The 17556-nt window shown below is 40.8% G+C and overlaps 1 protein-coding gene across 1 annotated transcript; it reads left to right on the top strand.

The window, feature by feature from the left end:
* Window positions 1-13687: 13687 nt before the first annotated feature.
* LOC115152449 (zinc finger protein 239-like) lies at window positions 13688-14898 on the top strand (the record flags this gene model as incomplete). Its single annotated transcript, XM_029697337.1, has 2 exons — window positions 13688-14502; window positions 14587-14898. Coding segments are annotated over 2 exons (990 nt in total), but the record flags the coding sequence as incomplete, so codon positions are not given.
* Window positions 14899-17556: the final 2658 nt, after the last annotated feature.

Below are 17556 nucleotides of genomic sequence, written 5' to 3'. Positions count from 1 at the left end.
TGTCATTCAGGTTATCAATGGGAAGAGCATTAGCAATATGTCCTGTCTGGTAACTTGTCTCGTTCAATGGATTTACATTGGCAGGTGCACAGGGAGAAACCCCATTAAAACACTTTTGGAAGTCTTTAACTGTATCAAAGTTTGTGGCCTGTGATGTTGGGACAAATGATAGTCCCTTATTATACAAGAGACAAAATCCCCTAATTCTACAGCACAATGGCAGAGTCATGTCTTCAGTGTAAAACTAACAATGACTCAATAATCCTTCTGGGAATGTTATGACGTCAGAGTTATGGGCGGAGTTAGAAAGTTGGCTGTCAGAAGTACAGTTATACAATGTAAAATTACTTTTAATCTGTCTGTCTGCATATTTCAAGACATGGCATATGAGGGTGCAATGAGAAACTCGATGGTTGGACGAGACTTTTCTCGTCAATTATCTTAAATTGTCACGTCCTGACCAGCAGAGGGAGTAGTGGTGTAGTATTTTGGTCAGGACGTGGCAGAAGAAGTCTGTATGTGTTGTCTAGTATGTCTGTTTCTGTGTTAGTCTTGTGACTCCTGATCAGGAACAGCTGGGGATCGTTGTTCCTGATTGGGAGTCATATATTTAGGAGTATGTTTGTCACTTGGGTTTGTGGGTGGTTGTGCTAACACTGCTAGTCTTTTGTTTGTACTTAGCCAGTTAGACTGTCGTTAGTATTTATTGGTTTTCCTGTGGATGCTTTGCTCTTATATATTAAAAAGATGAATATCCACATTCCGTCTGCAGTTTGGTCCATACAACACGGTTTCAACTATTGTGACAGAACCACCCACCACAACAAGACCAAGCAGCGGAAAAAGGAGCAGGACGCTGAATATATGGACTATTCTGAGGAAATAGACTTCGACATGGACACTCGTGAGAAATGGACTTGGGACCAGATTCTGGCCGGAGAGGGCCCGTGGAGAAAGGCTGGTGAGGACCGGGAACGCTACCGGGGTACACGACTGGTGAGGAAGCCGGAGAGGCACCCCCAATAAAAAAATTTGGGGGGCACATGGGTAGTTTGGCTAGGCCAAGGAAGAGCCATAAGCCAGCTACCTGTGATTATGTGGAGGAGCGTATGGAGTGGAGGGCGCCGTGTTTTGCTGAGGTGCGCACTATCTCACCCATACGCACGCAAAGTCCGGTGCGCACCATTCCAGCCCCTCGCAGATGCCATGCTAGAGTGGGCATCCAGCCTGGTAGGAGGATGCCTGCGCAGCGCATCTGGTCGCCGGTACGCCTCCTAGGACCAGGCTACCCTACTCCCGCTCTATGCACGGCAACCATCAGGCCCCTGCACAGCCCAGTTCGCCCTGTACCAGCACCCCGCTCATGCAGGGCTGCTAGTTCCAGCCAGGACGGGTTGTGCAGGCGGTGCGGTCAAGGCCACCTGTGCGCCTCCATGGCCCCGTCTTTCCGGTTCCCGCCTCTCGTGCTATCCCGGAAGTGAGTACATCCAATATGGCACGACCAGTACCAGCAACCCGGACCAAGCTTCCCATGAGTCGGCCTAGTCCTATTCAGCCTGTTCCCGCTCCTCGCACTAGCCCTAGGGTGCGTGTCTTCAGCCTGGTACCACCTCTACCAGCCCCACGCACCAGGCTTCCAGTGCGTCGGCCCAGCCTCAAGAGCCCGGCACCAGTGTGCAGTCCAGAGTATCCGGCACCAGTGTGCAGTCCAGAGTATCCGGCACCAGTGTGCAGTCCAGAGTATCCGACACCAGTGTGCAGTCCAGAGTATCCGGCACCAGTGTGCAGTCCAGAGTATCCGGCACCAGTGTGCAGTCCAGAGTATCCGGTAACAGTGTGCAGTCTAGAGTATCCGGCAACAGAGTCTAGTCCGGAACCGAGGGAGACTGCCTGCGACCCGGAACCAGAGGGGTCTGCCTGCGACCCGGAACCAGAGGGGTCTGCCTGCGACTCGGAACCAGAGGGGTCTGCCTGCGACTCGGAACCAGAGGGAGCCTGCCTGCGACCCGGAACCGAGGGAGCCTGCCTGCGACCCGGAACCGGAGGGGTCTGTCTGCGACCCGGAACCGAGGGAGGCTACCTATGACTCAGAATTGAATGTGACTGACTGTGTTGTAAATGAGTCTGCCTACAGTGTGGAAATGAGGGAACCTGCCCACGAGCCACAACAAATTGAGTCTGTCTACGACCCGGACCCCAATGAGTCTGCCTACAACCTGGAGGGCAGGAGGCCGGAACCAGAGCCACCTCCAGGATAGGTGGGTTGGGGAGGGAGGGTGTAGCACAGTGCCGTCGTTGACGGCAGCCACCCTCCCTTCCCTCCCTTTTTTGTTTAGGGGATATTAATTTTTGTTGTGTTATTGGGGATTTTTGTGTTTTCTTTTAAGGTGCATTCTGGGGTCTGCACCTTTAGGGGGGGGGGGGGGTACTGTCACGTCCTGACCAGCAGAGAGAGTAGTGGTGTAGTATTTTGGTCAGGACGTGGCGGAAGAAGTCTGTATGTGTTGTCTAGAATGTCTGTTTCTGTGTTAGTCTTGTGACTCCTGATCAGGAACAGCTGGGGATCGTTGTTCCTGATTGGGAGTCATATATTTAGGAGTATGTTTGTCACTTGGGTTTGTGGGTGGTTGTGCTAACACTGCTAGTCTTTTGTTTGTACGTAGCCTGTTAGACTGTCGTTAGTAATTATTGGTTTTCCTGTGGATGCTTTGCTCTTATATATTAAAAAGATGAGTATCCACATTCCGTCTGCAGTTTGGTCCATACAACACGGCTTCAACTATTGTGACATAAATTCTATACTTAAAACTGGAAATCAACTAATCCTCCGTTGTTAACACAGTGGAAAGGTCAAATGCTTTATTATTTAAAAATGTAAAGTACTGGGCGATAGAGAGAAATAAAAAGGTTCAGTTTGAGGCCATGTGGTGGAGATGGAGGTGTGTTCTAGTGGGTCTGGGCAGGTGTGATGTAGTTAATGGAGATGGAGGTGTGTTCTAGTGGGCAGGTGTGATGTAGTTAATGGAGATGGAGGTGTGTTCTAGTGGACAGGTGTGATGTAGTTAATGGAGATGGAGGTGTGTTCTAGTGGGTCTGGGCAGGTGTGATGTAGTTAATGTTTGTATGATGTTGTTGTGTGTATGTTTTGTATTGTTTATAAAATATCAAATAAAGTCCCAATGCAAAGTTAACCTCACTGTTCTATTTTTGGTTTTATTACATTTAACCAATCAGAATTCAGAAGAATGCCAAAGTCAGGTGTGATGTAATATGGAAGACCGGTCTATTCCCTGTGATGTAAACAACAACAGAAAGAACTTCAAATGTAGAACTTCAAATTAAACCAATCGTTTCCACTCATGACGTGAGTGACTAAAGTAAACCAACGTTTTGGAAATACATAATACCATCTAATCAAAGAATGTTAGCTATATGCAGTTATCTTAGCCAGCCAGTTAACATTAGCTATTTAGCCAACTAGCTATTAGCCTAACCAGCGCAGCCAATAAGCACGGCTATGGTCAGCGAGCTGGAGCCCAACTACCAGAGACCAGTTAGAACCTAAATAACAAAACCCAACTAAAACATGACTGCAGATCAGAAGAGCAGAGACATACAGAATGATGTCAGGGAAAATCCCCAGCATCCAAAATATATAGATTCCAGATGTCAGTCAGCGCGCTAGCAGTAAGCCAAGGTGGAAAAAGTTACAAAACTCCCGTTGTCTACTTCACAGAGAATATGCTGAAAAGTAGTGATGGGGAAACTAAGCTTTTCAGCCTGTTGTGTCAAAAAAACAAAAAACGATCAATAGGTTGATTTCCTCTGTCGTTTTGAATCCACGGCAAGAGGCACCAGAGCCCACTGTTCTAACAGGTTCCCACTAGATAACACAACCACACAGTTCATGAAAAGCATGAGGTGTGACTAACGTTTGCAAGCTTGAGCTAGATATCGACCTAGTGTGACCTTCCCTCAAGTCAGTGAGTCAACACAGGAAGGAGCAATGGATGGATAGTTCATTTATTTCCAAAGCTGCAATGATGGGACACACACAGTATGGATGAATGATCAGTAGGGATGGGATATAAATAGCACTCCCACAGCAATTCTCCATAAATCTGCCCGATAATATACTAACAAAAAACAATCAAGATGTCTGTCAAAGTTATTGTGATCATATAGTGGATTTAACAATTCCTACTAATTCCTAATTGACTATAATAAAATAATACATTGTTTCCATGTGTAATCTCATATTCACAACATCAGAATAAACTGTCTATTAAACATCCATTTTAGTATCAAAATATATCAAATTAACCTGGAATATTACTCAACGTCCCCCTCTGGTGGTGAAGAAGTATAATCCACCTAAACTAACAGAACCGGGCTGATAAACTGGCTGGTGTTCATGAGTTTATAAAACATATACTTTATATGAATGATCGGGATATAAATAGCACTCCCACACAGTATAGATGATATACAGTTTATGATGTAATGTCAACTTTATACATTTCTATGCCAGGACCATTCAATTTTCAACTCACCGACAGCAATTCTCCATAAATCTGCTGTGGATTACCAAGAATCCCGAAATAAATTTATACATATTAATACATAAATTAATACATAGGTCAAGCCCGCCTTATCTCAGCTAATTGGTCACCATAGAAGCACCAATCGGTAGCACGCGCTCCAGCAGGTATATCTCACTGGTCATCCCCAAAGCCAACACCTCTTTGGCCGCCTTCCAGTTCTCTGCTGCCAATGACTGGAACGAATTGCAAAAATCACTGAAGCTGGAGACTCATATCTCGCTCACTAACTTTAATTAAGCACCAGCTGTCAGAGCAGCTCACAGATCACTGCACCTGTACATAGCCCATCTGTAAACAGTTGAAGTAGGAAGTTTACATACACTTGGAGTCATTAAAACTCATTTTTCAACCACTCCATACATTTCTTCTCAACAGACTATAGTTTTGGCAAGTTGGTTAGGATATCTGCTTTGTGCACAACACAAGTAATTTTTCCAACAATTGTTAACAGACAGATTATTTCACTTATAATTCACTGTATCGCAATTCCAGTGGGTCAGAAGTTTACAGTGGGTCAAATGGACAATGACCCCAAGCACACTTCCAAAGTTGTGGCAAAACGGCTTAAGGGCAACAAAGTCAAGGTATTGGAGTGGCCATCACAAAGCTCTGACCTCAATCCTATAGAAAATTTGTGGGCAGAACTGAAAAAGCGTGTGCGAGCAAGGGGCCTACAAACCTGACTCAGTTACACCAGCTCTGTCAGAAGGAATGGGCCAAGATTCATCCAACTCAACTTATTGTGGGAAGCTTGTGGAAGACTACCCGAAACGTTTGACCCAAGTTTAACAATTTAAAAGGCAATGCTAACAAAATACTAATTAAGTGTATGTAAACTTCTGACCCAATGGGAATGTGATGAAAGAAATAAAAGCTGAAATAAATAATTCTATCTACTATTATTCTGACATTTCACATTCTTAAAATAAAGTGTTGATCCTAACTGACCTGAGACAGGGAATTTGTACCAGGATTAAATGTCAGGAATTGTGAAAAACTGAGTTTAAATGTATTTGGCTAAGGTGAATGTAAACTTCCGACTTCAACTGTACCTCATCCCCATATTGTTATTTATTGTTTTGCTCCTTTGAACCCCAGTATCTCTACTTGCACATCCATCTTCTGCACATCTATCACTCCAGTGTTTAATTGCTAAATTGTAATTACTTCGTCACTACGGCCTATTTATTGCCTTACCTCCTTAATCTTACCTTGTTTGCACACAATGTATATATACTTTTCTACTGTGTAATTGACTGTACGTTTGTTTATTCCATGTGTAACTCTGTGTTGTTGTTTGTGTCGCACTGCTTTTCTTTATCTTGGCCAGGTCGCAGTTGTAAATGAGAACTTGTTCTAAACTGGCCACCTGGTTAAATAAAGGTGAACTAAAATAAAATAAAAAATATATAAATGTGTGATAATTCAAAAACATAACTGTTTGTACTTATAGGGAACCATATCGTGACTACAACTAAGTTACTAAGTCTTTAACCACACTGTGTTGTTACACTGGTGAGTAAAAACTCACGCTTCCTACACTTTAACTTGTCTGAAATTAAAATATACATTTTAATCAACTGCGTTACCCACTCCAGTCAGCAGATGGCGGTGTGGGAATTTAAGGTAATACTGTTGGTGTGACGTATGATCTAGTGGACGGAACGCTTCTTTCAACAACAACAACAGTTAGTCAGACACCACGGTAGCTTGCTAGACAAAATAGCCGAACCAATAAAGCTCTTTAGACGCTTTAGTGTATATTAGCCATTGTGTTTTAAACCCACTTCTGTCGTCTAGTTAGTTATCCGATTTAATTTCATATTTACGGTGTTGTTGTTGTTAGTCAGCTAGCGGGCTGGTTAAGTTAGCATTAGCCTAGCTAGCTAACATCACCGACCATGAGTTCACTAAGCTACTCTCCTCCTGCTAAAGAGGAGGTCTGCTGGACGGAGAAAGAAGCTCTCGTCAAAGAGGAGGCGGAAGAGGAGGCTGTTTCAATACAAAAACAAGTAGAGGGTGAGGCTGTTACAGTGAAAGAAGAAGAGAAAGACGTTGCAGTGAAAGAAGAGAAAGACGCGTTCAGAGTGAAAGAGGAGGAGGATGTTACAGTAAAAGGAGAGGAGGAAACTGGATATCTGGGCCCGGTTTCCCAAACGCATCTTAAGGCATCCAATGGTTTTAATGATGAACGGGCCCTGGTTAACACTAGTAAGTACCGTCTTAAAAACAGAGGCACAAACTCTGCAGTTGTTGAACTGATGTTTGGTGTTAAAGGGGAAATATGCAATTGCTACATCAATATTTGGACTTTAAATTATTAATTTATAGCCATTGATTCTTGAAGAATATAGGGGGGGGTTAATGAATATTCTAGCAACGTCCCTGATTCCTACCCTTTAACTTTTTGTCTGAAAATTAAATAAACATTTTACTCAACTGCGTTACCCACTCCAGTCAGCAGATGGCGGTCTGGGAATTTAAGGCGATGCTGTTGGTGTGACGTATAATGTAGTGGACGGAACTCTTCTTTCAACAGTAGCAACAGTTATTCAGCCTCCTCGGTAGCTTGCTAGACAAAATAGCCGAACCAATAAAGCTCTTTAGACGCTTTAGTGTATATTAGCCACTGTGTTTTAAACCCACTTCTGTCGTCTAGGTAGTTATCCGTTTTAATTTCATATTTACGGTGTTGTTGTTATTAGTCGGCTAGCGGGCTGGTTAAGTTAGCATTAGTCTAGCTAGCTAACATTCCCAACCATGCGGTTACTGAGCTACTCCTGCTAAAGAAGAGGATATCACAGTAAAAAAAGAAGTAGAGGCCGTTACTGTGAAAGAAGAAAAAGACGCGTTCAGAGTGAAAGAAGAGGAGGATGCAGTTTATGGAGTGAAAGAGGAAGAGGGGGAGATGACTGTTACATTGAAAGAGGAGGAAACTGGACATCTGGGCTCGGTTTCCCAAACGCATCTTAAGGCGTCCAATGGTTCTAACGGTGAACTTAGCCATAAGATGGTTTTGAGAAACCGTTCCCTGATTAACACTAGTAAGTACTGTCTTAAATACAGAGGCACAAACTCTGCAGTTGTTGAACTGATGTGTGGTGTTAAAGCGGAAATCTGCAATTGCTACATCCATATTTGGACTTTTAAATTATTTATTTATAGCCATTGATTGTTGAAGAATATAACACATGCTTCATGAGCTTAGTTCAACTGTTGTACCCCATCAGATCCCCAAATAAGCTTGGTTCTAAACATTAGAGTAAAGAAATGTAAATCAACACTGTATAGCCTCAACATGGTTAAAACTATAATGTTGATATCATGGATGGTCAGTCCTTGCATCCATAGGTCTGTCTGTAGTTACATTTCTCCAACCCCATAATCATCTTATAACCAAAACAGTGGTGGAATGACAGCTTTGTTATTGTTTGAACTGCAGATTGCTGGTTTGTGTGGGTTTTTTAAACAGCAACAAAATGGCTGCCCACAGGCTTGGTTTGGTAAACAGCTGAGGGATGGGGGAAGGAGAAGTGTAACCACTCTGAAATTCATAGAGAAAGCTATTGTAGAAACCGTAACTCAACACCTAGCGACCTCGTCAAGAAGTTCAGACATCTTGGTGTAACAGTTATAAGGTGTTGGCTTGACAGTCACTGGACCCAGGTTTGAGTTCAGCTCAGGGCCTCCCCCTGAATTCACTGCACTATGAATACAAGGACTGGCCATCCATGATGTCATAATGATAGTTTAACCAGGTTACTAGGCTATATAGTATATTCTAGAATTCATCCATGATGTCATAATGATAGTTTAACCAGGTTTCTAGGCTATATAGTATATTCTAGAATTCATCCATAATGTCATAATGATAGTTTAACCAGGTTTCTAGGCTATATAGTATATTCTAGAATTCATCCATGATGTCATAATGATAGTTTAACCAGGTTTCTAGGCTATATAGTGTATTCTAGAATTCATCCATGATGTCATAATGATAGTTTAACCAGGTTTCTAGGCTATATAGTGTATTCTAGAATTCATCCATGATGTCATAATGATAGTTTAACCAGGTTTCTAGTATATTCTAGAATTCATCCATGATGTCATAATGATAGTTTAACCAGGTTTCTAGGCTATATAGTGTATTCTAGAATTCATCCATGATGTCATAATGATAGTTTAACCAGGTTTCTAGGCTATATAGTATATTCTAGAATTCATCCATGATGTCATAATGATAGTTTAACCAGGTTTCTAGGCTATATAGTATATTCTAGAATTCATCCATGATGTCATAATGATAGTTTAACCAGGTTTCTAGGATATATAGTATATTCTAGAATTCATCCATGATGTCATAATGATAGTTTAAGCAGGTTTCTAGGATAGATAGTATATTCTAGAATTCATCCATGATGTCATAATGATAGTTTAACCAGGTTTCTAGGCTATATAGTATATTCTATAACTGCCAGTGTAGATTTCCTGTGGAGGCAAATTGTTAGAGCTGTTGATAAGTCATTGTATAATATTCAGCCAATTTTTTTTCATGCCATTACATTAAAGGCAAGACATACCTAAATTTAATTACATTCATGAATTGGTTTGAAACCATTGTTTTAAACCCTTCTCAAAGTTGGTGCCTTGACGGATTTGTAAAAAATGGTTTGTCATGAAACACTATTTTTTTTATTTATTTAAACGTAACCTTTATTGAACTAGGCAAGTCAGTTAAGAACAAATTCTTATTTACAATGACTGACTACCCTGGACGACGCTGGGCAGTTGTGCGCCGCCCTGTGGGACTCTAAATCACGGCCGGTTTTGATACAGCCTGAATTTGAACCAGGGTGTCTGTAGTGACGCCTCAAGCACTGAGATGCAGACCGCTGCGCCACTCGGGAGCCCCAACATCATGTTCTAGTGCTGTCCCCAACTAAAATACATCTTGGTCAACCAAGAGTCATCTGTTCTTTCTACCATTCGCCCCATGTGTTTCTATAAAATCAACTATATGTACTGAACTTGTCTGATGCTTTAAGCACGCTGTTTGATTAAATAAATAAGACACACAAATGACGAGGGAGCCAGTCGTCACTATAACCTGACCAGAGGGAGGGAGCCAGTCGTCAACGTAACCTGACCTAGAGGGAGCCAGTCGTCAACATGACCTGACCTAGAGGGAGCCAGTCGTCAACATGACCTGACCAGAGGGAGCCAGTCGTCAACATGACCTGACCTAGAGGGAGCCAGTCGTCAACATGACCTGACCTAGAGGGAGCCAGTCGTCAACATGACCTGACCTAGAGGGAGCCAGTCGTCAACATGACCTGACCTAGAGGGAGCCAGTCGTCAACATGACCTGACCTAGAGGGAGCCAGTCGTCAACATGACCTGACCTAGAGGGAGCCAGTCGTCAACATGACCTGACCTAGAGGGAGCCAGTCGTCAACATGACCTGACCTGCATTCTGCAGGCAGAAAATATTGTGATAAAAATAAATATCCTAGAAATCACTTTGGCTGCACATGGCCTGTCTACAACAAACCTGAAACATTATATCAACTATCAACTGGGTCAGTGAAACTCGGATAGCAAGCTTGCAACATTGTATAAAATATTCTACACCCTCAGTTTCCTGCTCCAGTGAGTTCTGGACAGACACAGCTGTAGGCTATTTGTGCAAAGGATAAGAAGTAATCAGGTATTTTATGACATTTCCACAGGATCAGAGAATTACATGTTTCCCTTTTTATGCTGAGTGGTTATCGAAAGGACGAGAGCTGGAAATATTTTACTAAAATACTTTGAGGAACTATTGTCATCGGCAAATGATTTTGATTAGACTTTGTTTACGTGTTGTTTGAAAATGAAGACAAAATTACTTTGAGAAGCTCCACAATTCATTAGTGGTGGTGCGTTAAGACAATCAGAAATACTATCAGACATCCCCAAATGGGCACATTTATAGGCCTACATTTGCACACAGGCCAGGTAGACTAGTCCTACTTCTATATGTGTAACCAGGTAGACTAGTCCTACTTCTATATACTTAATTAGGTGTGTGTCTTTACTCAACATTGACAGGAGTGTTTCAAACAAAAGACAATTAATAAATTGACAACAATCTTGCTGGGTCAGGTCTGGGTGGTCTGCCAGGGGCCGTTTCATTTAGTGTCCGTTTGGGTCGGTTGGGGAATGATTGTATTTTCCCATAGTATGTTGTACCGAAGTTGACTGGCTGAAAGGGAGTGTAACTTTATGACTATAATTACTGTTCCCTGAAGGAAAATAAATAAATCCGAAATCATTTCAGTTTGCTAAATCCAGTGGTTCTAACCAAGAGTCACCCAAATGGTCATTAATGCGGTTCTTCAATAATTACACATAATACTTAATACTGTAGATGTTTAGTTACAGTCACATGTTCAACTATCATCAGCTGATCCAGGAAATCATTTTCTGAATGACAAACATCACGATATGCAACAACAATCAAAGTGCTTCTTCATTCATTACTCTGGTAAAGACAGTTATGCCGTGCTCCACGTTGGATCCAACATCCCTAACAAATTGATGTTTATAATGTGTTATTGTCTGCTTGATTTACAGTAGGGTCTCGTTAGTCTGTTTGGAAACAGAGAGACTTATCTCATAATGTGTAGAGAACTGTTCCTTGATGGATAGGCTATTGTACAACACACAGAGCTTTTTCCTTTATTCAGGACATTTAGAATGACAACACATCACAGAGTAGCCTAGTGGGATTATTCACAAAATTATCTGGTGATCAGGTTATGAAATGTCATAACAAAGACATTTTAGTTTCCATGTTTCACCTGAAATATTAAATGATTTATAGTCCTACGTCTGTGTTGTTGTTAGATGAAGTTATGGGTCCTACAGTAGGTCTGTGTTATTGTTAGGTGAAGTTATGGGTCCTACAGTAGGTCTATGTTGTTGTTAGATAAAGTTATGGGTCCTACAGTAGGTCTATGTTATTGTTAGGTGAAGTTATGGGTCCTACAGTAGGTATATGTTATTGTTAGGTGAAGTTATGGGTCCTACAGTAGGTCTGTGTTATTGTTAGGTGAAGTTATGGGTCCTACAGTAGGTCTATGTTGTTAGGTGAAGTTATGGGTCCTACAGTAGGTATATGTTGTTAGGTGAAGTTATGGGTCCTACAGTAGGTCTGTGTTATTGTTAGGTGAAGTTATGGGTCCTACAGTAGGTCTGTGTTGTTGTTAGGTGAAGTTATGGGTCCTACAGTAGGTCTATGTTGTTGTTAGGTGAAGTTATGGGTCCTACAGTAGGTCTGTGTTGTTGTTAGGTGAAGTTATGGGTCCTACAGTAGGTCTATGTTGTTAGGTGAAGTTATGGGTCCTACAGTAGGTATATGTTGTTAGGTGAAGTTATGGGTCCTACAGTAGGTCTGTGTTATTGTTAGGTGAAGTTATGGGTCCTACAGTAGGTCTGTGTTGTTGTTAGGTGAAGTTATGGGTCCTACAGTAGGTCTATGTTGTTGTTAGGTGAAGTTATGGGTCCTACAGTAGGTCTATGTTGTTATTAGGGGAAGTTATGGGTCCTACAGTAGGTCTATGTTGTTGTTAGGTGAAGTTATGGGTCCTACAGTAGGTCTATGTTATTGTTAGGTGAAGTTATGGGTCCTACAGTAGGTCTGTGTTGTTGTTAGGTGAAGTTATGGGTCCTACAGTAGGTCTATGTTGTTGTCAGGTGAAGTTATGGGTCCTACAGTAGGTCTGTGTTGTTGTTAGGTGAAGTTATGGGCCAATTTGGCATACACTTGGTGTACAAACCCTCATTGTCAGGCTGATGTTAAAGCTAGCCAAAGAGCATTTTATTGGTTGAGGTGTTTTTTAAGTATAAAGCAGTTGATTTGCGACAATAACACAAACATATTAAGCAGGTGATTCAAGCGAGCCTTACAATTATAATCCAAAGTAGTGTGAAATGAACTCATAGGCAACCTGGAAATGGAGGCTATTTTTGCTGTCAGCCTATGAGAACTCCCCTGAGTTTTCCCCACGGTGGTGAATTAGTGAATAGACACAGAGCTTAATGTGAGTTTCCTTGAGTAGCACTCCTGATCTTGCACTGTAATATTCAGAATACATTGTGAAAAGCTAAAATCTTTGCTCACCATTTTTGCTCCATGCAGATATACTACATCCATAACTAGTGGTTTCCTCATTAGCAGATATACTACATCCATAACTAGTGGTTTCCTCATTACCAGATATACTACATCCATAACTAGTGGTTTCCTCATTACCAGATATACTACATCCATAACTAGTGGTTTCCTCATTACCAGATATACTACATCCATAACTAGTGGTTTCCTCATTACCAGATATACTACATCCATAACTAGTGGTTTCCTCATTACCAGATATACTACATCCATAACTAGTGGTTTCCTCATTACCAGATATACTACATCCATAACTAGTGGTTTCCTCATTAGCAGATATACTACATCCATAACTAGTGGTTTCCTCATTACCAGATACACTACATCCATAACTAGTGGTTTCCTCATTAGCAGGGAGGAGTTTCTACAACCAAATCGCCCTCGTGCCGCAATTTTAGCAAACACAGAAAGGGGCCAATATTGGAGACCAAAAGTCGTCTGCCACACTGCTTAGGATTTCAACAACTTTAACTTATTTCTAGCCTGCAATCATCGATGTTACTAATAATGTGAAAACAAGACAAAATATGACTATTGTTGGTCATTTTAAGACAATTGTCAATTTAACATTCATTAGACGTCAATTGTTGTACAACATCATGGCTACGCTGTTGGCATCCCCTTTTACAGTGGATTTCCGCTGTTGTGGGCCTTTAACCATCTGTCTGACTTTGTTGTTCACACAGGAGAGATATGGGACTATCGTAGATCCTCTGGGGAGCCTCAACAACCTCGTGATGCTGACAAGGCAGAGAAGAGTCTCTCCAGATCAGAACACCTCAAGAAACACCTGCAGAGACCCACAGGGAAGATAACTCACTGCTGCTCTGACTGTGGGAAGAGATTCACCTCATCAGGCATTAAAATTCATCAGAGAACACACACAGGAGAGAGAACTTATAGCTGTACTCAATGTGGGAAGAGTTTTGTACAATCTAGCTATCTGAAGATACACCAGAGAACACACACAGGAGAGAAACCTTTTAGCTGTGATCAATGTGGGAAGAGTTTTGTTCAATATAGCCATCTGAAGAAACACCAGAGAACACACACAGGAGAGAAACCTTTTAGCTGTGATCAATGTGGGAAGAGTTTTGGTCATTCAACCAGCCTGATATCACACCAGAGAATACACACAGGAGAGAAACCATATAGCTGTGATCAATGTGGGAAGAGTTTTACTCGGCTAAGCAGCCTGATATCACACCAGAGAACACACACAGGTGAGAAACCTTATAGCTGTACTCAATGTGGGAAGAGTTTTACTCAGCTCGGCATCCTGATATCACACCAGAGAACACACACAGGAGAGAAACCATATAGCTGTGATGAATGTGGGAAGAGTTTTACTGCATTTAGAAATCTGACTCTACACCAGAGAATACATACAGGAGAGAAACCTTTTAGCTGTACTCAATGTGGGAAGAGTTTTACTCAGCTAAGCAACCTGATATCACACCAGAGAATACACACAGGAGAGAAACCCTATAGCTGTGATCAATGTGGGAAGAGTTTTGTTCAATCTAGCCAGCTGAAGATACACCTGAGAACACACACAGGAGAGAGACCTTTTTGCTGTACTCAATGTGGGAAGAGTTATGTTAGATCTGGTGATCTGACAGTACACCAGAAAACACACACAGGAGAGAAATCTTATAGCTGTGTTCAATGTGGGAAGAAGTTTGTTACATCTAGCCTTCTGACAGTACACCAGAGAATACACACAGAATAGAAATCGCATAGCTCTAATCGATGTGGGAAGAGTTTTACTCAGTCAAACAGCCTGGTACAACACCAGAGAACACACACAGGAGAGAAACCTCTTAGCTGTGACCAGAGAGAGAATCATATAAAAGATCTCAGATCAAATATCAGAAAATACATGAAGGAGTTGTTTCATGATATCAATGAATTAATGTCAAAATGTAGAATGTTTTAACATTGTAGTTGGAGTATTTTAAAAATGTCACAATGTAGAAGCCAAAATGTTTGCCTCTTTATCAATTGATTTCAAAATGATATGGATATTAGCATCAGGGGGAAAACCCAGGCTCTGAATTGAAAGTTGTGTTGAGTTGTGTTACACTTAATAACACGTTGGCTATTTATGAGATTTAACAAAAAGAGCTGTGTTACACCATGTTGGTGACCCACTTGAATCAAAATGTATCTGGCTGTTTTCTACAAGTTGTCCTCTAACCAGGGATGTACACATTATTCCCAGATTCCGTGTGGTTTTTGAGCTGTTAGTTTTAATAAGATGTGCAACCTCATCTCCCTCCTGTCACACAAATGATTTTAGCGATGAGTGATGACAAATAAGTGTTGCGTTCCTTTGTTTAGGGACCCCTACATTTAAAGAGTTGTGTAATATATAATAAATATATCTCCCATTTCCATGTGTTTTTTAGTTGTGTTAGTTTCAACATCACGTACAACCTGATTTCCCCCCTTATCGATATCAGTGATTTATTGCTACTTGTCAAAACAACAGCGTTTTTGGTGCTTGTGCAGTTTTATAAGGTGCTTGTTTAAAAAAATACAAGTAATATGATTATTGTGGCAGATGTTTGTGTATATAGCACATTTTATGTTTTCAATATATCACAAACTGTTTTTGCATATTGGTTATTGATTTGGACACGTTAAAACTGTGTTTGACATTGGGGATATCCCACCTAGCAACATGTCATTGAAAATAAGACAATCAAATATTTCATATTTACATGTAACATTTGGTAATGAAAATTATTCATGCAACCAACTGACAATTTTTGGGTAGAATAATATTGACATTGCTGCCCTGATTTTAGAATATCAGGGTTAATTCTCAGATGTGCCAACCCAAATCTACTAGAGCATGACATTGGGGACTGGGCCCCGATCCAACAACATGCCTATCTAGTGAACCCTGAAAAGAGAGAGAAGCTCCGCAGTGAGGTGGAAAGTTACTACGGATATTGCAGGAGTTTCCTCTTGAAATCAGACATGTCCGTGGTAAGGACAACTTGGTTTCTGATTGTGTTTTCCTTTTTTGGACGACTTGGTTCCTGATTGGGGTGATGAGAGTTCTAGAAGCTAGTGAGTTTAAAAAAAAATAAGGTTGTAGAAAAATATATATTTAGAAATATGTTTTTTCCTGTTTTTAATTGTTGACAGTCAGTAGACACCATGTTTATATTGTAGGAGGTGAAGCATTGTAGTTGATTATAATGTCAAATCGAAGCTTTCTGTTGGTGGTGAGCAAACTTGTCCAACAAAAATTCTCTTACGGTGTTACTGTCTTTGTTTTTTCCATTTATGTTTTGAGTTTGGACTTTAGCTCGTTAGCACGTCTAGCTCGTTAGCACGTCTAGCTCGTTAGCACGTCTAGCTCGTTAGCCCGTCTAACAATATTGACAGTATTGATTTAAATAATTCATTGTTTATTTAGTTGCACCACAAATGTGAATTAATATTTACAAAACAATTTACCAAACAAAACACATTACAAAATTGCAACATTTCTGCAGACATGTCAGACCATAATAAATAATACATTTACTTTGTATACTGCTTTTCATGACAGTTACAAAATAAGGATGTACAATAAAAACATAAAAAATGATTCATAGGTAAACTAACAACATTGTAGACTTGATGCTAAATACAGATGTTTCAGCTTGAGTGTGTATATCATATCCACTTAGTTATGTTAGGAAGTTCTCCATCTTTATGACCGGCCCTGGTAACTTCACCCCAACTCCTCTGATCCCCAGAACTCAGTCACTTAACAACATAAGTGTTTTTCTGACATTTTGGGGAAATTTAAGAGAAAATAAAAATCCAGCCGTAGCAGAGCCCCAAGTCCCATGGTGACGTCCTCTAGGGTGTGGATGTTCTCCCCATCAAAGTTAAATAGTTAGTTAGTTAACGAATACAGTATGAGGTGAGACGGTGAACTGATGTTGAACTGGGCAGTCAGCTGCTGCTGCTCCAATACAGTATGAGGTGAGACGGTGAACCGATGTTGAACCGGGCAGTCAGCTGCTGCTGCTCCAATACAGTATGAGGTGAGACGGTGAACTGATGTTGAACCGGGCAGTCAGCTGCTGCTGCTCCAATACAGTATGAGGTGAGACGGTGAACTGATGTTGAACCGGGCAGTCAGCTGCTGCTGCTCCAATACAGTATGAGGTGAGACGGTGAACTGATGTTGAACCGGGCAGTCAGCTGCTGCTGCTCCAATACAGTATGAGGTGAGACGTTGAATCATAATGATTAAGTTAATTAAAATGAATTAGTGAAACTGTTAAAAAATTGTATATGTCATATTAAATATATTACTCTATTATCATATAGAAACATCATGGAATATTGTACATCATATTAAATATATTACTGTATTGTTATCATATAGAAACATCATGGAATATTGTACATCATATTAAATATATTCCTGTATTGTTATCATATAGAAACATCATGGAATATTGTACATCATATTAAATATATTACTGTATTGTTATCATATAGAAACATCATGGAATATTGTACATCATATTAAATATATTACTGTATTGTTATCATATAGAAACATCATGGAATATTGTACATCATATTAAAAATATTACTGTATTGTTATCATATAGAAACATCATGAAACATAAAAAAACCCCACAACAAACAGAAGATTAACAACTGAAAGACTAAGGAAATGCCATTGATTAAAATATTAATTGGATGCAACAACCA

Source organism: Salmo trutta, chromosome 17, assembly GCF_901001165.1.
Source record: "Salmo trutta chromosome 17, fSalTru1.1, whole genome shotgun sequence".
Lineage (NCBI taxonomy): Eukaryota > Metazoa > Chordata > Actinopteri > Salmoniformes > Salmonidae > Salmo > Salmo trutta.
This window is presented reverse-complemented; position numbering and strand designations above follow the sequence as displayed.